This window comes from Nuphar pumila, chromosome 3 (genome assembly GCF_984573655.1).
Source record: "Nuphar pumila chromosome 3, dmNupPumi1.hap1.1, whole genome shotgun sequence".
NCBI lineage: Eukaryota > Viridiplantae > Streptophyta > Magnoliopsida > Nymphaeales > Nymphaeaceae > Nuphar > Nuphar pumila.
Window position 1 is genome coordinate 17802567 of NC_143251.1, and position 22839 is coordinate 17825405.

At 43.0% G+C, this 22839-nt stretch overlaps 1 protein-coding gene across 9 annotated transcripts in view; it reads left to right on the top strand.

Annotated features, from left to right (window-relative positions):
• The window catches only part of ABCC13 (multidrug resistance-associated protein 11), a 255662-nt gene that overhangs the window by 76919 nt on the left and 155904 nt on the right, over window positions 1–22839 (top strand). For all 9 annotated transcript variants that reach the window (XR_016430764.1, XR_016430766.1, XR_016430765.1 and 6 more), the window contains one exon: window positions 389–449. Coding sequence is in view for 6 of the 9 variants with exons in the window: in XM_089998956.1 (XP_089855082.1) it covers window positions 389–449 (61 nt within the window). In the remaining 3 variants the exon portion in view is untranslated. The remainder of the gene's footprint in view (window positions 1–388; window positions 450–22839) is intronic.

Sequence of the window (22839 nt, forward strand, 5' to 3'; positions counted from 1 at the left end):
CTTTATATGAAGTGCATAATGGCCATTGTTTAAATTTCCATTAACAGATGCAGTGTTTCTTAAGGGCGCGTTTGACGCCGCCTGGACAAGCCAGGCAGCATTTGTTCAGAACGCGCCAGTAGCACCATAGGGTGTGGGATTGGCGTGTCCCTTAATATCTAACACAGAAGAACGAAGCGGTCCGCTTTGTTTCGCGTTTCAAACATGGCACAATCCCACACAGGGCCACGGTGTACCTGCCGTGTGGGATTGTTCCGCGAATCAAACACGCCCTAAGCTGACATTTCTGTTCCAGTTGTAAAGCTATGATGGTGATTCACATGGTGGATATTAACGTAATTAAATTATTTGGTGTAATGTAATGATTCTTTTGTTCTTTTTTTCTCAGGTTCCACAAAGTTGGATGGATTTGCATATGCTTTCTTACTAGGTCTTTCATTTGTCTTCAAGTAATTCCTTTTCTTCTGCTGGCAGAAATGGCTTTCTATTTCTTGAGATATAGCTGTGCTTTATTTTATATTTCATAAGGGCTTTGTGATGTTTGTGACATAGATCTAAGGGAAATGGAAAACTTAGTGTCTTTGTTTGCTATGTATATTTACGACCAGATTAATGGGTGATGGTGTCTGTGAATCAAGATTCTTGGACTTAGGAAGGGTTTGATATCTCTTGTTTATTTTATGCTTCTTGATTAACTGGTATTCTTCCAAATCTCTATCACGGTGTCAAACATGTGGAGTTAATGTTCACAACCATTCAAGAATGATGAAAACCAATGTTTCTCGGGCATACTTGAATATCTTCCAAAATCATTTTTTTGGGAATATGTGGCCATGTTTGTATTTTTACATGAATATATGATGCTTGCAATATACCTGCTTGAAAGCGGAGTGCCTGTAGAATGTACTGGTCATGTCATCAACACAGTACTGGAATGATATTCGATACACTGTGTGTCCTGAAAATGTTCATATATATATATATATATATATATATATATATATATATATATATATAGAGAGAGAGAGAGAGAGAGAGAGAGAGAGAGCATATTAATGATTTATATGTAATTTTTCTTTTCTCTTACCTTTGTCTTATATCATAAGTTATGTGCTAGGGTAGGTAGATTTTTTTTTCCTTTATAAGCTCGAGTGGCTGGCCATTAGAGAGTCCAACTGCTAGCTATACTAGCAGTTAGGACTCCCCAACAGCTAGCTCTTTTTGGCTTGTTTATATAGAGGGGCTATGCCCCATTTCATATATGCATCTTGCTTGCATTTGATGTATAATAAAATCATTTATTTTTTATGAGTTTTGACTGCTCTTTGTGACTGTCAGTGATTTAGCTCACTTTATTTCAAGATCTTTGTAAATATTGTTTGTGGATTTCTCCAAAAAGGTTTGAACTTTTACTTTGTACCATTGTTCCTTACATGGCATCAAAGCTATATGCTATTCAATCTTTGGGACTTTGCTCGTGCTCTTCCTGTTTATGGTGCCAATTTCGGAGGAGCTTCTCTGCCTTCATCCTTTGTGTTTGTGGTGCCAATCTTGTTGGAGCCCCTTTTCTTTCATTTTTCTCTTCTTTCATCCTTCTTCCTTGTGCCTTCTTATTCTCTTCATTATGGCTGATAAGGAGCCCATTGTCATGCTTTCGTTCAAGCTTAATGGCTCCAATTACTTGAGGTGGGCTGCCGCCATGGAGAACCACATTGTGAGTATGAGTCTTTGGGATATGTTGAAGCACCCATGACCGAACCCCAACACAAACTTAGTAAGATGGAATGTGTCCAAGTTAAAATTCTTAATGGAAAAGAAAATGACAAAACGATTCAAAAGTTTGAAAAGAAAATGATTGACTGGAGAATGGAGAATGCCAAATCTTGTCTTGGTTCATGAATAGTATGGATCTTTTCATTTGCACCAATCCTGACAAGTTCAAGAAGGCAAGTGAAGCATGTCAGTTCCTTAAAGGAATAAACATGCAAAGGGACCTTGTTTATAAGTATTTTCAAGAAAAATTATTGAGACATGATTGAGTTTGGGTCTGGATCCATGATTCGATTCTTGTGTAAAGGGTTATGTTGTAATGTGTTTGTAATATGTTTTTACTTTCCATTATTATCCCATTTCTATTATTTTTTATGTATATTAGTTCAAGGGTGTTTTTCTACTAGTACCATTGTTATTAGTTTCTTTTTAATAGAGAAAGCATTCACATGATCTCTCTTATTGGGAATCGTGCAGCATTTGCAGCCTCTTGACTATTGATCTTTGTTCTTTCTCATGCATCATGATTCTGGTGTGAACCCAAGGCTCAATATGATCTTATATATATATATGTATATATATAAAACTTAACACTTTCCCTGAAACTTATGGTGTGATATACCAAATTTGGAAATACAAAAAAAGAATCATTGGAAGCTATGTCACAGACCCGCGTCGACGCGACTCGACGTGGGTGCGGTCAACCCGATCCTGGGTGCGTTGACCGCACCCAGGATCATTTAGGTCTATTTTTTTTTTTTGATTTTTTTTTTTTAAAAATTTGCCCAAATGGGCTGCGATTTTTTTTTAAAAAAAAATTATGCAGCAGCTGTCTGTCAACTGCTGACAGCTGCAGCAGCTGTTCTGTCAGCAGCTGATAACTGCGAAATTTGAAAAAACCCGCGTGTTCCCCCGACCCCCTTTATATATATATATTTTACATTTTTGCCCCTGCCGCACCCCTGCACCCTACACCCTGGTTTTTTGGAAGTGCCGAATCCCCGCACCCGCACCCGCACCCGCACCCGCGTCCGCACCCATGTGACATAGATTGGAAGGATTCAAGCCTTCAAGTGTCTTTAATGGAAATCTCCATCTTTATGACGCATTAGAGAATTTTGCAAATACATGTCTTCATTAGTGATTATCCCCAAACGCCTCCATTAGCTATCTCCATCTTCATGGTATGATGCATTGAAGATATTTTTTTCTTGATCCATCGCATCTTTAAGAACCTGTAGAGAGCACAAAACAAAAGTTTCAGCTACACAAAAGAAAATATTTTAACCAAATAGTTATAAGGTTTTAAACAAGAAAAAATTCCTCAGCAAGATTTTCTAAAAATTTGAGCAGCACCTGCTCTATTTTTTTACGAAAAACCTAGAAATTATTTTGGAAATTTTAACAAAAGTTTCCCTAATTTAAAATGATAAATTTAAGGAATCTTCTAAAAATTTTGAAAAAGCTTATGCTATATTAGTATGGAAGTTTAAAAAATATTTCTGAAAATTTTGCCAGAACCTCCCCTATGCGGGAACATAAATAGACTAAAATTTTGGCAACATCACCGCATTTTATTCCTTAAAAAAATCCCTAAGGTTCAAGAGAGAGTTAGGAGGTCCTCATAATTTTAAGTTTTTTAGAAACATTAGTAATAATTCAAGCAAGAAGAGCATGCCTCAAAGATAATTTTTTATAAAATCAACATTAGACAATCATAAACCCAAAATCAACTTATTTTTTGAGAAAACATAAATATTGATCACAAACGAATTTAATTACTAAAGAACATATAAATTATCAAGAAGAGATAAACAATCATACATTAATAATATCCCAAAGCTTTAGAAAATCACTTAAAATAAAACAAATCATCAACTACATGCATATAAAGTATAATAATTCAAAAAAAAAAGATCCCTTAAGAAAAGGAGTTAATTAAATTTATGCATACAATAATGTGATCAATATAATACCAAACATATGTATATGAAATTAAAGCATATTTAATGCACATAATAATGAATGAGAGCAATCTCACAAATCACAACCCATTATGATTCACTCACACAACCTAGAATAGGTTTAAGCACAGCGGACTAAATAACAAACTTAATATATATATATATATATATATATATATATATATATATATATATATATATATATATATATATATATATATATATGAAATGCACATAAGATGTATGAAATTTTATCAATAAACATTTTTACATACAAGGAAAAACAAGTATAAAAAAGGTTTAGAAATTTCATGTTGAGATTCTTTAAAAATCCCATATAACAAAATGAATGATATTTACAAATCTCAGCAATAGATCAACCACTACAGGAAATCACCTCACTAGACCTCCAAACCTCAATATTCAAGTCTATCAGCTACTAGAACAAGAGCACATATGGGCTAAACAAACACACAAAATGTGTGAATAACCAATGGGTGCACGTAACTCACCACATTGAAAAAAAATCTCTTCTCTACATAAAATGACACTCAAAATTCAAGTGTATCAACTACTAGAACAAGAGCACAATACCAATGCCACTTGTGGGCTAAACAATCACACTTTAAACAAACACACAAAAAGTGTGAATAACCAATGGGTGCACATAACTCACTACATTGAAAAACATCTCTTGTCTACATAAAATGACACTTAAATAAAAGGAATAATAGGAGAAAACAAATGAGGTAAGAGAGCTTATAATGAAAAAAAAAACTAATGTTACCAAGAAGAATAAGGATACCAATTTTAACAATCTTTCGAAATACTATGGTTTCAAAAATAGATAGTCATCACAGATAAACATAATTATAAGCATCCAATATAATAATAATGGTCAAATAAACAGATGAGTGATACAACACACTCAATGAACCAAAGATCAAACAACTGTCAGTTAGAGTTGAACTATAAGCCAACAATCTAAACTGACAAAAAATGAGATGCATACAACTCACACCAACAAATATCTTCGGTTCAACAAAACCAATATGGATCTAGAGGCCAATCAACTATCAATCAGATCCAAGACTAGTGTCAATAGAACACTCATCAACTTTGATAATTGCAGACTAATAAGATAACTTGAGGTGTGTAATAAAGTAAGCGGAAATAGATAGGAGAAATGCTAAAGCATACCCAATGTCCTAAAAAGGACAACCACAAATGCAATAGCAATGAACAAATCCTTGAAGGACAAATACTGTAAAACCCGAAAAAAATAAAAATAAAAATACATCTTGGATTCGGGTCGGATCTGGACCCAACTCGGACCCAATGGAGGCACCGCCTCCCTCGTGCCTTCTAAAGACAGCGAGGCAGGAGAGGGGTTGCGAAACCCCTTCCCCTCTTTGCTCTCTCGTTTCTCTCCCGATCGACCCCCCCTACAGATCTTGCATTCGACGAGCACGACCACCGGCATCCCACCACCGACGACCCTCCTCCCCTCGGTGAGCTCTCTGGCGACCTCTAGGTACGCACCCTTTCCCCTCGTTCTTCTTCTCCTTTTCCCTCTACCGCCTCCTCTTCCTCTTTTCTTTTCTTCTCCCTTCCGTTGACAGACAGGGGCAAAAGCCCCTTCCTGTCGGTCTTTTACAACAAGGAAGGGTCGTTTGGCAGGGGCTTTAGCCCCTACCAGTTTGCCGACAGGTCTGCAGGGGTAAAACCCTTGCCGCCTCTGAGAAGGGTTCTGACAGGGGGTTTTGGGGCCCCTGCTTGCCCTTTTGTCTTCACCAGGGAGGGTCGAGATCCCTCCCTGTCTCCCTTTTCACAGGGAGGGTCGAGCCCCTCCCCGTTTCCCTATTTAGGTGCACGGGGGAGGGTCTGACCCTCCCTGCCTCTATTTATCGTAGGGAGGGGCTCGAGCCCTCCCTGCCTTCGATCTTCGCAGGGGAGGGCTCAACCCTCCCTGCCTTCGTAGTACGTAGGAGGGGTCGAGCTCCCTCCTTACTCTCTCTAGTTTCTGGGAGGGGTCGAGCCCCGTCCCTGCTCCTTGTGCTCCCTGCGACCAAGGGAGGGGTCAAACCCCTTCCCTGCACCATCTTTAGTAGGGGAGGGGCCCAACCTCCTCCCTGCTCCCTGTTACGGCAGGGGAGGGGGTCGAGCCCCTCCCTGCATCCCCATTGTTTAGGGGAGGGGTTGAGCCCCCTCTTCTCTGGCGTCAGGCAGGGGCTTCGCCCCCTGCCTCTTTGCGTATTCGGCAGGCAGGGGTGAAGCCCCTTGCCTCCCCCTTTTTGATCAACGGGCAGGGGCCTCGCCCCTGCCTCCTTGCATGCTTGTCAGACAGGGGTGAAGCCCCCTGCCTCCCCTTTATTGTTGACAGGCAGGGGCTTTGCCCCTACCTCTGTTCTACTTTGTCAGGCAGGGGCGCAGCCCTGCCTGCCCTCGCTTTCTGAGGGCAGGGGTGTAACCCCCTGCCTCCTCGTAGTTTGCTGACATTAGGTCAGCAGGGGCTCGCAGCCCCTGCCCCTGCTTTTTGCGCTTATAGCAGGTGCGCAAGGGCACGATGCCCCTGCCTTTGCTTTCTTCACGATAGGTCCGCGACAGTGCCCCCGACCTTCTGTTTTTGGTGTTAGCTTGCTAAGACTGTCGCTTTTGCAGCTCGTACGATGGATCCCACTTGCGCTCTGTGACCTGAGTCGTCAATCGTTTATACCCGCAGGCGCCAACAAGCTTGCAACTCCCCAAGGTAGGGGAAGATTGCACGGAGGACTTGGACAATTGAATTGAGTTCAATTAACTAAAAAAGGACAATTAAATAAATATATATGCATATATATATATCATATATATTTATACGAGTACGCATATAACTCAAGGATGCGGTTTCACGATCCTTGTCCTTTACTTTCTGTCATGTCTTTCCTTTGTCGTCGCGCTTTGCGCTCAGGCTTTTGCTTTTGCAAATGTTTCATTACTGCCTTGCCATTGTAGATAACGCTCAGGTTTTCGCTCATTGCATTTGCTATAAAGGTATCCTCGTGGAGGATGCAAAGGCATTTACCACTCTCCCTCTTGCGATAAGAGTTGAGTTGGGAGCTTAACGATACATCCTCGTCTAAGGAGAGGGATCCCTAGTAGGGATCCTGGCTTTTCGAGTGAGCGGTCCTGCAATGTAGACTTGAGAATTTAGGGAGCTGCGTAAAAGCATCAAAGACTGCCCAAATCGAAGTATTTGGAAGGATGTGATTGACTGGTTCTGTTCGTCTATTCGACATATCTCGGGTAACTCCGAATTAGGGTTTGAGCGAACTTCTTAGCGGGGGTTCTGTTGAGAAACAGATATCCCGTTCATTGAGGCCGGTATCGAGTTATGCGAGGCATGTAGATACCCCGATAGCAGATGAGATTCTAGAAAATCACATGCCAAATGTTGGCACAAGCTGTTGGCTGTTTCAAAAGATAAAGAATGTCAAAAGTAAAGTTTGAGAAAGATTACATCTTTGTGAAACACTTTTGTTGGGGCTCCTATTGAGGAACTATACCCCTTTCATCCTAGAGTACTTGTAGTTGTGCACTACATGCTAGTACTGCGATGATCGGAGAGACGGTCGTGCGACCTCGAACAATGCTAAATGCACAATGTTGTAAACACATAAAAATGGGATCGCCTTCACAGGTATGTTGCTCGTTTGGTCAAAAGACCAGAGCATATAGAATGAGTCGTCAATTAATTTACCCTTGACGTACTCATTCGCTTCTTGTAGTCTGTCAAGGGAGAGGACAGAGCGGTACACACTCCAATGGACAGGTTGTTAACAACCACCCCACGGGCAAAGGTCTGGCCTTCCCAGTCATTGGAGTTAGGGGAAGGGACTACCAGACATTATCCTAGGTGGTAGATCCCATGGACTTCTGCAGAAGTTGGATGCATCCGTTGCCAAGTACCTGCCTTTGGGGAATCCCCTCTCGGCTAAAGCCGTCCCCTTAGGAGGGGACTCAATTAGCTATTCGGGTTATTGAAAATACATAGAATAACAAACACCCGAACTAGTCTCAGTTGTTTCTACGATTTGTCTGCGTGTACCCGCAGGCCAGTAATATCGAAACATAAAGTCTGTTCACACTGGTTGATGGGTCATGAAACTTGATTATTGCGTGGTAGTTCACAGCTTACGATCAAATGAATCGTCATGCTGCGTTTGACAGTTGCATTGCTTACTTGCTTTGAACTGCTTACCTGTTTAACTGCATATCTGCTTTAAACTCCTTAGCATACTGAATTAAATGTACTTAATTCAGTTTTCTGTAGTCTCTCTTGTGCACCTACTAGTTTTTTGCGAAACTAACCCATTCTATGGGTACAGGTGATGATTAGGTACACCACGGGCGATGGCTTCAAGATTTCTTCTTTCTGCTCTTAGCTCGCGTCCTGTACGTTTTTGAGTTTTGTAATGGATATTCTTTGGGATATTCAAATTTTGTACTATTTGAGATTTTTTTTAATGAAAGTTGCTTTTCCAAGTGTTTTGCAAGTAGCATGGATTGTGAGTTTTGGTTCTTTTAGCTAACGTGCTAAAAGTTGTCATCTTACCTTTCTGAATTTAACAAAAGAATAGTCTTCCGCTGATTTCATAAGCAAACTCTGAAAGGAAAGAGATTTTTTATGGTCTTTTGCCTGTTTTCTGAAAGGTTCGCAAGTTTGAAATTTTGGGGCATTACATGAGGATTTCCATTCATTACCATGCATAAGGGTTGTAAACAACCACACTTAGAGAAATCCGGAAACTTTCATACACAACAGAACTTGTTTCCAGATTTCCATAATCATGAGCATCACCGAAAGATCAAGTATTCAAGTTGGCCCTTATACATGAACTGAGCATACAGCTATTTATGAAAATCTGAATATTTTGTTACACATGTAACTTTAACATTCAGGTCGCACTTTCAACCCTCTAAACGCAGCATATACATTTTTTTTTCTTAAAAAAAATACAGAATCCTGCCCAGCCGACTCGGCTGGGCTCCAAAAAGCCTGGCAGACCGGGCCAACTATCCTGGTTCAGCTGGGCCAGCTGCCTTGACAGAATGTGGCCAGGTCTACCTCACAGGTATGCATATATATGCATACTTGAAATCTGTCAAGCATGTTGAAGTTTCACTTTTAGCATGGGATAAAAACCAAAACGTATACACTTACCAAAACTGAAAATTTCAAGCATTACTGAGTGTTCATATATATATATTAAAGGGCCTTAACACCCAGTCAGCTCGATCCAGATCAAGCCCAGCCGACCCTGGTCGGCTGGGTCGGGTCTGGTCAGACCGCAGCTGGGCCTGGCAGGAGGGCTGCCAGGCCTATGCCAGTCCAGCCAAAAGGCTGGCCTGGGCCTGTCAGAACCCTGCCAGCTCAGCCGAGGCCACTCGGTTGGGCCTGACAGACCGAGCACCAGCCCGGCCTGGGCCTGCGTAAATGCTGTCGGGGGCTGGCAATCAGCCGAGCCCCACATGGCTGGCTGCTAGCCAGTCCAAAACAGAGAGAGTGTCTCTGTTTTTTTTTGTAAGGGTGCCCAGACCTGTCTGTAGCCCTTACCAAAAAGAGGTTAAATATCTTTTTTTTTTGTAGCCACCTGCTGCCCGGCCTAGCCCACTCGGCTGGGCCCTGCAGCACCAAGTCAGACCTGTCAGAACAGGCCCGGCGATGCTGGGCAAGGTGGCCCGGTCGGGCCATAAAGCCCTCAAACCTTCCAAATAACTCTTTTTCTCATTTTTTTTTCTTTTCAACTTGTACAGACCCAGAAATCTGTGTATGCTTTGATTTGCATGGATACTGTCAAGCATGCGTTCATACAAGCTTCAAAACTTATAAACAAGCATGGACATCAGAACACATGTTAAGATTTATTAACTACAATTATTGATACACGAACTTTGATGAAGAATGTGTTGAATCTATCAGGCCTAGATTCAATTTGAGAGAGAGAGAGAGAGAGAGAGAGAGAGAGAGAGAGTTCTCTCGATTCATTAACCCTAATCACCTATTTAAAGAGGTGATTAGGTGGAACAAAAATTACAAGTAGGCATACGAAATTATGCTTAATTACGTATGACCACCCCAAGACTTATGAATATTACTTTTAACACTCCCACTCAAGCTTGGGCATATATATCTATCATGATCAGCTTGCTGCAACATCTTGAGAAACTTGCACTTGCGAGAGGCTTGGTGAAGACGTCTGCAACTTGGTCTTTAGGCGTCACATGACTAGTAGAAATATACCCCACCTGTACTAAGTCACGTATATAGTGACAATCAACTTCAATGTCTTTCGTTCTCTCATGAAAAACTGAATTGTTAGTTATATAGGTAGCTGCTTGATTATCACACATCATCAACATTGGGGATGGAATCATCACTTGTAGATCTTTTAGTATAGACCTAACCCACATCATTTCAGCAACTGTTTGAGCCATAGCTCTATATTCTGATTCAGCACTGGAACGAGCTACCACAGTTTGTTTTTTACTTCTCCAAGTAATTAAGTTTCCTCCGTCAAACACGCAGAACCCTGTGGTGGACTTTCTATCATCGTTGGCCCCTCATAGTCTGCATCTGAGTATGCAATTATATCAAGGTCGGAGTTTTGTTCATATAGCAATCCCTTTCCAGGAGAGGATTTCAAATACCTGAGAATCATCATAGCTGTATGCCAATGCACTAGAGTAGGTTTGTCCATGAATTGGCTTATCTTGCTCACGGCTAAGGAGATATCTGGCCTTGTTATAGTGACATAAAAGTTTACCAACCAAGGATCTAAAACTTCTACTGTCAAAAGGTTCTGCTTCTTTATCATACATATGCAGTTTAGGATCCATTGGTATATTGGCTGGTTTGGCGCCTAACATTTCTGTTTCCTGCAGTAGGTCAAGTACATACTTTCTTTGTGATAGAACTAACCCCTCACTGTTTCTTGCCACCTCTATGCCCAAGAAATATCTAAGAGAACCGAGATCTTTTGTGACAAAGTGCTTCTGAAGATGAATCTTTGTGTCTGAGATGTCCTTTGAACTACTCGCTGTAAGAATTATATCATCTACATATACAACCATAACCACAATACCAGCGGAGGTTTTCTTGATAAACAAGGAGTGATCTGAAGATGACTTGTTAAAGCCAAATGCAGACATAATTTCAAATAACTTCTGAAACCATGCACGAGGACTTTGTTTAAGACCATATATAGCCTTCTTTAGTTTGCACACCTTGCTACACTCCCCCTGAACATCAAACCCGGGAGGTTGCTGCATGTACACAGTCCCAGACAAATCTCTATATAAGAAGGCGTTTTCACATCTAACTGACATAAACTCCATCCATAATGAACAACTACAGATATGACCAACTGAATAGTCCAAAGATGGGCTACTGGAGAAAATGTCTCAAAGAAGTCAACTTCATATGTTTGAGTATACCCTTTAGCGACTAACTGGGCCTTATACCTTTCAATTGAGTCATCCGAGTTATACTTAATGGTGTAGACCTACTTACATCCAACGATATCTGTATCAGTGGGAAGAACAACCAAATCCCATGTATCGCATGAGAGCAAGGCATCCATCTTAACCTGCATCGCTTGCTTCCACTTAGGATCTAATAACGCTTGATGATGATTAAGTGGGACAAAAGTGGCAGATAAAGCAGAGATAAAATTCCTCAAGTGAACCCCAAGCCGTGCCTCAGTAACAAACTTGGAGATAGGATGTAATGTGCATTGTCTTTTACCTTTTCTGAGAGCAATAGGTTTGTCATCATCAACATTAGACATCTCAATATTTTCAGGAGAACTCACTTCTGAAGAAGGCGGTAGTGTAGGTGCAGATTCAGGTGGTGATCTGCGAGTGTACACCAGAGGAGGATCATGATACCGAGCAAATGTGGGAGACTGAGAATGAGAGATAGTCTTAGAAAACGACTCCAAGGGAAAATGAGGAATGGGAAGAGGCAGGGCATCACCTTGTTCAACATGCAGTCTGGATGCAGTGGTAGAAAAATAAGGAACAGATTCAAAGAAAGATATATCTGCACTAACATACTCTCGACGGGAGATGGGATCATAACACCGGTAGCCTTTTTGATTTTTTGGATATCCAAGGAATACACACTTGATGGCTTGGGCAGATAATTTATCACGGTTAGGTCCAAGTTTATGAACAAAGGATACACATCCAAATACTTTGGGAGAAATCGGGAACAAAGGAGCATTAGGATAGAGAATTTGCAAAGGGATTTGTTCTTCCAAAGATGAAGACGACATACGATTAATGAGATAACAAGCAGTGAGAATAGCATCCCCCCAGTATGAGGGTGGCATATTTGATTGCAACATAAGAGTGTGAGCTACATCTAGAAGATGCTTATGTTTTCTCTCAGGAACGCCATTTTGCTGAGATGCATGGGCACAAGTAGTTTGAGGACGAATGCCACGATTTCGATAAAATTGTAACAATTCATTGGACTTGAACTCGAGAGCATTATCCGTGCGGATAATCTTGACGAGAGAATGAAACTGAGTCTTTATTTCAATGATTAAAGACATAAGAATGGAGGCAACCTCCGACCTTTCTTTTATTAAGAAAATCCATGACAATCTGGAAAAATCATCAACAATAACTAAGTAATAACGACACAGAGACCGACTAGGTACTCTACTAGATCCCCATACATCAACATGCAAAATCTCAAACATTGCTTGACTCGATGGACTCTGACGAGAAGGAAAGGAGCTTCTGTGATGTTTGCCCAATTGACAGGCGTCACACTGAAATGAATCAGATGGAGAAATCTGAGGAATAAGTCTACGAAGCTTTGGCAAAGGAACATGATCAAGACGAAGATGCCACTGATAGCTACTGAAAGATGGCTCAGACACAGAATTCATGGATCCAACCGGCTGATGTAAATAATAGACACCACCCTCCTCATGGCCTCCACCAATCCTCTTCCCCGTCAGCAAGTCCTGAAAAATATAACACACATGATCAAATATCACCCTACAATTATATTAGAATGTGAAATATGGATTGGATATGGATCCGATAAAGGATCCATATCCATTCACGAGTTTTGCTTTAGTTGTGTTATAATGTAACATGTGTTACTAACAAGGGGCACTTTTGTCCTTGTAAAAAGATCTTTGTAACCCTATTAAGACTAATGAAACACTAGTGCAGCAATAAGAAAGATTGACTGCCGATTTCTGAAACCTCTTCTCTTCCCCTCCTTTTCTCACACTTTCTGCAGATCACGTCAGTTTATTAGCAGATTTATCATGGTATCAGAGCAGGGTTAATCTTGTGGGTGATGAATACATAAGGCTCGTGCCTGGTCAGCGTGAAAAAGTTGGCAGTTCGTAGATCTGAAAGCAGGCTGCTCAGCGTGAACAACTTCTGACAGATCGTGAACAACTTCTGACAGATCTGAAAATCGCAGATCTGAAACCTCCTTTCCTCTATTTCACAGAGCCCCTTTTTCAGCGTGAACAGTCTTCCAAATCACGTGCCTCCTTTCTTGCTGGTTAGCGTGAACAATCTTCCAAATCACATACCTGCCTGGTCATTCCTTTTTGCGTGAAAGTTGGTAGGTCACGCAAGGTTTTCCTCCTTTTTTTTTCTGTTATTTACATTTCTTTAAATGTCGATCTGTTTCTTTTCTTCCATTGTTCTGCAAATCTGAAATACTTTCAGAAAATATCCCTTTTAGCGTGAAAGTTGGTAGGTCACACAACCTTTGTTTTTCCTCCTTCTCTCTCTGTTATTACCTTGTAAATCTGAAATACTTTCAGATTTATAATCTTTGCTTATCCTTCTTCCCTCACTGTCGCAAATCTAAAAGTGGCGACAGATCTGCCATCAATTCTTTCTCCCATTTCTAAAGATCATTGTCTGATTTAAGCCTCTTCTATTCCTCGCAGATCTGAAATCCCTTCAGATCTGCTATTCTATCTTTGTCCTTCGGCACTTTCAGCCCCATAAAGTCAAGTTCAATACTGCTGCCATTCTCAAATCCATTTCCTTCGACCTACTTATTTTCATTTATCTTAATTCTTTGTTAGCCTTTTATTCTATCAATGGATTCTTCAGGGAATTCAGGTCTCTCTTCCAGTTTCTTAGGGCAGTTAGTGTCAGAAAAGTTAACTACCAACAACTATTTGACTTGGAAGAGACAGATTGTCCCTTTCATTCGGAGTCAAGATCTTTCAAGTCACTTGGATGGATCGACTCCAATGCCTCCAGAATTTATCACAATCGAAGCCAAAGAGGATGGAGGATTGCCAAATATTATTCGCAACCCTGTTTTTGTTGCTTGGATGAAGCGTGATCAGACACTCGTCGCATATATCACCTCCACATTGTCACAAGAAGTCTTGATCTCCATTCCTGATAATTGCACCTCTAAGGTTTTGTGGGATGCTTTAGCTCAGACCTACTCTCAGATATCAGAGGCTAAAGTGCTGTTTCTTAAACGTGAATTTCAAATGTTAAAAAAGGGTGCAATGAGCATTATTGAATTCTTAAATCAAGTCAAAAGCATCACAGATCAATTAGCTATGGTTGGATATCCAGTCTCAGATAAAGAAAAGGTGCAGCAAACACTGAATGCCCTGGGATCAGAATATCATGTTCTTGTTACATCCTTATTATGCTTGCCTACGTTGCTCTCCTTTGAGGAATTACGCGCCAAACTTTTTCAGTAGGACAACCATCTACGCATGAGGTTCTTGCCACAAGGGTGATAGCTGATCGTGCACGAGGAGTACGTGGCAGAGGCAAGGGAAATCCAATCCAGGGTGGACGTGGGATTCTACCTACACCAAATTCTAATGTCAATTTTTCAAAGAATATTCCCACATGCTTTCAGTGCAACAAGCGAGGTCATATCAAGGCCAACTGCTGGTTCAACCCACAAAATCAGAATAGAATGCAAAACGCCAGAAATGTTGGTATATCAGAAACTGCAGGTACATTTCGAGTCAGTGAAGATGCTAAGGATCTCCTTCTATTTGCTATGGCCAACTTGAATCTCAAGCAAAATGATGATGGAATATGGTATGTTGACTCTGGGGCAGCAACCCATGTCACTGGTAATGCAGGTAAGTTCTCTACTCTGACTCCCTATTTTGGAAAATCTAATATTGTAACCGGAGATGGGACTCACCACCCTATTTCAAACATAGGCAATGTCGTCATTCCTTTGTCTAAGTCATCTATTCCTTTATCTGATGTTGTTCATGCACCAAATATAAATAAAAATATTGTATCTGTTTCCAAGCTTGTTGATTCTACCAATTCTTCTGTGGAATTTACTCCTACTTTTGTCTTTGTCAAGGATCTTCAAACGAAGGAGATGTTCGCTAAAGGAGAGCGACGTGGAGACATGTATGTCTTTAATGAAGATCCAGCCTCCAGTGTCCTGAAGCCCTAGTCTGATCTCGTCTCCAAAAGTGTCCTAAGTACATCCAAGTGTAATAAGTCAGATCTCTGGCATTCTCGTCTTGGTCATTGTAATCAAGTCTTTATTGAAAAGTTAGTGTCCAATGGTCTTCTTTCGGAGTCTACTTCACCTTCATTGAGGAATAAAATATGTCTCAGTTGTCAGGTCTGCAAAAGTCATGTACTTCCTTTTCATCAAATAAATAAAAGAACTTCTATACCTTTTGAAATAATATGTTCAGATGTTTGGGGCCCATCTCCTAATCCTTATCTTCTGGAAGTAAATATTATGTATCCTTTATTGACAGTTTCTCTCGTTTTATCTGGATATTCTTTATGAAACACAAATCAGAGGTCTTTTCCATTTTCCGTCACTTTCATGCCTATGTTAAAAATCAATTCTCTCAAAATATCCAAATTCTCCAATGTGATGGAGGTGGTGAGTATTCCTCCAAAGAATTTTTAGATTTTCTCCAAGATAATGGGATGCATTGTATAGTTTCTTGCCCGTACACTCAACAACAAAATGGAATTGCTGTAACGCCCCAAATTTCAAACTTGCGAACCTTTTCAGAAAAAAACAGGCAAGAGACTAGAAATATCTCTTTCCTTCAGAGTTGGTTTATGAAATCAGCGGAAGATTTTTCTTTCATAAATCATAAGGCAAGCTGACAGCTCTGGGCACGTTAGCTAAAAGAACCAAAACGCACAAAAATTCGGATATCCTAAGGGAAATCCGATACAAACCCAAGCGTCCAGGATGCGAGCTAAGAGCAGGAAGAAGAAGTCTTGAAGCCATCTTGCAATCGCGCCATCGCCCGTAGAGTACTTAAACATCACCTGTACCCATAAAATGGGTTAGTTTCGCGAAAAACTAGTAGGTGCACAAGAGAGACTAACAGGAAACTGAATTAAGTACATTTAATTCAGTAGGCTACGCAGTTTAAAGCAGATATGCAGTTAAACAGGTAAGCAATGCAAGCAGGTGAATAGTGCAAACACGTAAGCAGTACAAGCGAATAAGGCGTGCGAGCGAGTAAGTAGTGCAAACAGTAAGCAGTTCAACGCAAGTAAGCAGTGCAACTGACCAACGCAGCATACGATCCATTTGATCGTAAGCTGTGAACTACTACGCAACAAGCTTGTCCTCGTTCCTAGAACGAGGTCTCTACATCTAATTACCACCAGGACATCTACTTCTAACCAACGCTTTGTCCTGAACGACCTTAATCTATCCTCATCTCTCAAAGTCTTACGCGGCTAACCGTCACCGGTTATGACGCACTAAGGCGTCATACCTTCTCAGAAAAGCTCACCCTTCCGTAGAAGGTCCAAAACATGATCACTAACTCAAATAGCTAACGATGTGATTCTCACACCTGAGTCAAGCATGTAATCATGCTAAAACAGAAAGCCGAAACTATGAATTCATAGTTGGCTATCACAAACAATCTCAGAAGATCGTCACAGCTCACCATAACTTTTTATGGTAAGCAAAAACACAAGATCCACGTCAGATCGTTCGGTCCGAGAGATATACGACCGGACAAGGAATTACCACCCTAGAGGGTATACCTGATCTTGGACCCTACACTTCCTCACAGGAGTTCACCGTCTTTGCGGCTACCCGTTCGTGGACAGTGTACATCCTCACAAAGATCTCCCACTCTAGCCGGGTCACCTGATCTGGGAAAAGTATAACCTCACAGCGAAACCTTTGGGAGATCAGTCCCAAACAAATGCCATATCCAATGAAAATCATTGCGATACACACATCCACACAAATGACCGCTCTCAGGGTCGATAGCCACTAATACAAACAACAAGATCAACGCCCGGATCACCTGGTCCGGGACATGTATAATCTCACAAGGAATTTCGCCCTAGATGGTATACCTGGTCTTGGACCATACACGCCCTCGCAGATAATCCTTTGGAGATCAGGTGCTCGACAGACACCCCACTCAGTGATGCATGCATCAATAATCGACTGCTCTAAACCATTGACCGCCTCGGGGTCGGTAGCCACAATATAGGCACAAGCATTCATATCAGCAATGTGCATCGTATCACTTCACATAGAAGCATAATATCCTACGCATCGTGTTATTGCCACAAGGAATATTGCAATCCTCAAATAGGCCCTCAAAGTATGTGTAAACGACACATGAGAACGCACAAATATGGCAATTCAGTTGATTCTATGGGCGAAGGGTAACTAACTCTACCCGTCAGCCAAACAAAACAACTGAATAAGACAAACACTCATAACAATGCTCGTAAAACATATAATTACCATAAAATGGCTCAGTCCATGAACAAGTAATTAAATTAATCGTAAGGCATAAACCATTACATCACAAGCCATTCATAAGCAATCATACGACAACAGTTATTTCACAATATGTAAGCAGCTTATAAGACAAGCGGCCACATCAATCCTAGTTGCCACCAGTTCGTAGATTACGAGCTGTATGCAATCACATCAATCATAAGAGATGCAAGCCAACAAGTGCTACGCTACAATAAGCATCAAACAGTTCGACCAAGGGATAAAGCAAGTCACATGCTAATATGTAGCAACTGGTATAATGCTATTATTATAAGCATTTAACTAGTATGAGAAACTCCTTATTACTCCGCAAAGAACTGCGTAAGCAGTTTAACCAACTAGAGTAACGCCTTCACAAGCGTGCACAGCTCAACGAGTAGCATACTGAACTATCGAGCAAGCAAGCGAATTAGTAGTGCAGGCGAAGCAGTAGTGCAAGCGAATCAGTAGTGCAAGCGAATCTCACGACTCAACGACCAGTGTGAACAGACCTTATGTTTCGATAATTACGAACCTGCGGGTACGCGCAGGCAAAACGTAACACCTACTGAAACTATTTCGGGCGTCTGTTATTCTATGTATTTTCAATAACCCGAATAGCTAGTTGAGTTCGCTCCAAATGGACGGCTTTAGCCGAGAGAGGATTCCTCCAAGGAGGCTGTGCCACAGACGCATCCAACTTCTGCAGAAGTGTTGAGCTAACTAATGTAGCGCCTTTCCCCTAACTCCAATGACTGGGGAGGCCGGATCGTTGCCCGTAGTGTGGTTGTTAACAACCTGTCCATTGGAGTTTGTACTACTCTGTCCTCTCCCTTGATAGACACAAAGAAGCGAATAGGTACGTTAGGGGTTGCTTAACTAACGACCCATTCTATGCTGTGGTATTTAAACCACTCGAGCATCTTGCCTGTGAAGGCGAATGTGAGGCCATTTATGTGATTACAGCATTGTGCATTTAGCACTATCCGAGGTCGCACGACCGTCTCATCCGATCATCGCAGTACTAGACGTGTCGTGCACGACTACAAGTACTCTAGGATGAAGGGGGTATAGCTCCTCAATAGAAGCCTCAACAGGAGTGTTTCACAAAGATGTAAAGTTTATCAACTTTACTCTATCTTTTGAAACAACAGGACCTTGTGCCAACATGATGCATGTGATTATCTCGAATCACATCTGCTATCGGGGTATCTACATGTCTCGCATGACTCGATACCAGCCTCGATAGACGGGATACGGGTTTCTCAACAGAACACCCGCTAAGAAGTTCGCTTGAACCCCCAATTCGGGATCACCCGAGATATGCCAAAAAGGTGAGCAGAACCGACCAGTCACATCCTTCCAAATGCTTCGATTTGGAGCAGTCTTTGATGCTTTTGCGCAGCTCCCTTAAACCTCAAGTCGACTCTGCAGGACTGCACACACGAAGAGCCAGGATCCTTGCGAGGTATCCCTCTCCTTAGACGAGGATGTGCCGCTCGCTCCCGACTGAACTCTTGTCTCAAGAGGGAGAGGGGTAAATGCCCCTTGCATCCTACAAGAGGATGCCTTTAAAGCATACGCAAAGAGCAAGGACCTGCACCTCTGCAATAGCAAGGCAATACCAACACATGCAAAAGCAAGAGCCTAGCGCAAAGCGCGACGACAAAGTAAAGATTGTAAACAGAAGTGCAACGCATATCCTTCGCGCGATGCGCGACGACAAGGATCGCGAAACCGCGTCCTTGAATTAAATGTGTACTCGTATAAATATATATATATTTCTATATATATATATTTAATGGTCCCTTTTTAGTTAATTGAATTTAATTCAATTGTCCAAGTCTTCTGTGCAATCTTCCTTTACCTTAAGGGGTGACGGACCTCGTATTGCAGCTGTGTAGGTAAGCACGATCTCAAGCCATAAAGAGCGAGCAAAATCCACCGTTCAACCTGTGATGCTAAAAAGGTTAGCATGCCAAAATACAAATGAGAAGTGGGTCTGGTAAGACCTGCAGCAGTACCGGACCTCGATACGAGGGTAGGCAGGGAGCTCAGCTCTCTGCAGAAGAGGGACAGAGGTAGCAAGGCCTCCTGCCTACAGGTGGCAGAGGCAGGAACGCTGCATCCGACAGACAAGGGTGCCAGAGGCAGGGGCCTCAGCCCTGCTTGGCAGCAACAACAGAGGCAGGGAGCAAGAGCTCCCTGTCTGCCAGCACAAAGAAAGGTAGGGGAGGGAACAGAGGCTCCCTGCCACGCCTGCTGTAACAAGGCACGGGGGAAACACCCCCTCTCAGAACACGAGACAGGGGCGCAACCCCCTGTCGGCAGCAAGAACAAGGCAAGAGGGCAAAGCCCCTTGTCGGAGAACAAATAAGATGCAGGGGGCAAGCCCCTGCTCGAAAACAGGAAAGCAGGGGGGCTTCGCCCCCTGCCAGCAAAACGCAGGAGGCCGGGGGACAGAACCTCCTGCCGAGGAGCAACAGGCGAGCTGGGGGGGGCTCCGCCCCCTGCCGGGACAACAACATAATGCAGGGGGTGAAGCCCTCTGCCGAAAAAACAAGAGCAACGACAGGGGGGCCTCGCCCCTTGCCGGGAAACAAAAGAAGGTAGGAGGCTTGTCCCCTACCGAACACAGAATGAGGTAGGGAGGCAAAGCCCCCCCCGACAGAGGACCCCAAGAGGCAGGGGTGAAACCCCTGCCGAAAAACAACAGGGGGGTTGAGCCCCCCTGTCGACCCACTGCAAAGAGGCAGGGGGTTTTTGCCCCCTGTCGACAAGAGGCGATAGGGGGCTCAGCCCCCCTGTCGACCAACTGCAAAGGGGCAGGGGGTAACCCCCTACCGACAAGAGGCGACAGGGGGCTCAGCCCCCCTGTCGACCAATTTCAAAAAGGCAGGGGGGGGTAACCCCCTGCCGACAAGAGGCGACAGGGGGCTCAACCCCCCTGTCGACCTACCCTACACAAAGGAGGAGGAGAGGGGAGGGTTTACCTCTGAAGATCGCAGCAACGGGGTCGTCGAAGGGGTTCTCGGGAACAGGGGAACAATGGCGGCTGGAAGGATGTCGATGACTTCGATCGCCGGCAGTAGCAAATGTGGAGGGCCGACAGCGAGTTGTCGGCGTCGGCTCGAAGAGGAGAAAGGCCGACGGGAGCAGAAAAAGGGGATCGGGGCTCACCGGAGCTTAGAGGCTGTCGTCAGCGTCAGTCGCCGGCTGACGAAGGTCGCCGTCGAGGTCTGCAACAACCCAGACAAGGGTGGCGGCCGACGGCGAGTCGTCGGCGTTCTGAGACACAGGAGACAGCGAGGGGTTTTTGCGAAGAGGTGGCCGGCAACGAGTGGCCGACGTCGGTGGCCGCAGGGAGGATCGCTGGTCGTCGGGGAGGCTTGCCGGACTGAGAAAATGGAAGAGACGAAAGGGCGAAAGGGGGAGTCGGTCGGGGAAGAGAGACCGAGAGACGAGAGGGGGAAGGAGGTTTCGAGAGCCTCCCCCCTTCGTCGTTGCGTGCTTTTAAAAGCACGCAGCCGACTAACTTACCCGGGTCAAATCCGGGTCCGGATCCCGTCCGGATCCAAAAAAATTTCTTTTTATCCGATTATTACAATTGCTGAACGTAAACACAGACATATTGTAGAAAGTGCAATGAGTATGATGCATGGGAGTAACTTACCCATTAGTCTTTGGACTGAAGCTTTTCACACTGCCACTCGTGATAAACCGTCTTCCTATGCCTATTCTTGAAAATCAATCTCTCTATTATGTTCTCTTTGGTGCACATCCCGATTATAATGAGTTACGAGTTTTTGGATGCACATGTTATGTTCATATTGACAAATCCATGAGGACTAAATTCTAGGACAAAGCCTCTATATGCCAATTTGTAGGTTATGCAGATGAACACAAGGGTTACAGATGCTATGATCCTGCCAGTAAGAAGATTAGAATTTCCAGAAATGTTGTTTTTGATGAAAACAATTTTATGAGAAAAGAAGCGGAGTTCAACTGGTATAATGCTATTATTATAAGCATTTAACTAGTATGAGAAACTCCTTATTACTCCGCAAAGAACTGCGTAAGTAGTTTAACCAACTAGAGTAACGCCTTCACAGGCGTGCACAGCTCAACGAGTAGCATACTGAACTATCGAGCAAGCAAGCGAATTAGTAGTGCAGGCGAAGCAGTAGTGCAAGTGAATCAGTAGTGCAAGTGAATCTCACGACTCAACGACCAGTGTGAACAGACCTTATGTTTCGATAATTACGAACCTGCGGGTACGCGCAGGCAAAACGTAGAACCTACTGAAACTATTTCGGGCGTCTGTTATTCTATGTATTTTCAATAACCCGAATAGCTAGTTGAGTTCGCTCCAAAGGGACGTATTTAGCCGAGAGAGGATTCCTCAAAGGAGGCTGTGCCACAGACGCATCCAACTTCTGCACAAGTGTTGAGCTAACTAATGTCGCCCCTTTCCCCTAACTCTAATGACTGGGGAGGCGGATCGTTGTCCGTAGTATGGTTGTTAACAACCTGTCCATTGGAGTTTGTACTGCTCTGTCCTCTCCCTATACAGACACAAAGAAGCGAATAGGTACGTTAGGGGTTGCTTAACTAACGACCCATTCTATGCTGTGGTATTTAAACCACTCGAGCATCTTGCCTGTGAAGGCGAATGTGAGGCCATTTATGTGATTACAGCATTGTGCATTTAGCACTATCCGAGGTCGCACGGCCGTCTCATCCGATCATCGCAGTACTAGACGTGTTGTGCACGACTACAAGTACTCTAGGATGAAGGGGGTATAGCTCCTCAATAGAAGCCTCAACAGGAGTGTTTCACAAAGATGTAAAGTTTATCAACTTTACTCTATCTTTTGAAACAACAGGACCTTGTGCCAACATGATGCATGTGATTATCTCGAATCACATCTGCTATCGGGGTATCTACATGTCTCGCATGACTCGATACCGACCTCGATAGACGGGATACGGGTTTCTCAACAGAACACCCGCTAAGAAGTTCGCTCGAACCCCCAATTCGGGATCACCCGAGATAAGCCAAGAAGGCGAGCAAAGCCAGCCAGTCACATCCTTCCAAATGCTTCAATTTGGAACAGTCTTTGATGCTTTTGCGTTGCTCCCGACTGAACTCTTGTCGCAAGAGGGAGAGGGGTAAATGCCCCTTGCATCCTCCACAAGGATGCCTTTAAAGCATACGCAAAGAGCAAGGACCTGCACCTCTGCAATAGCAAGGCAATACCAACACATATGCAAAAGCAAGAGCCTAGCGCAAAGCGCGAC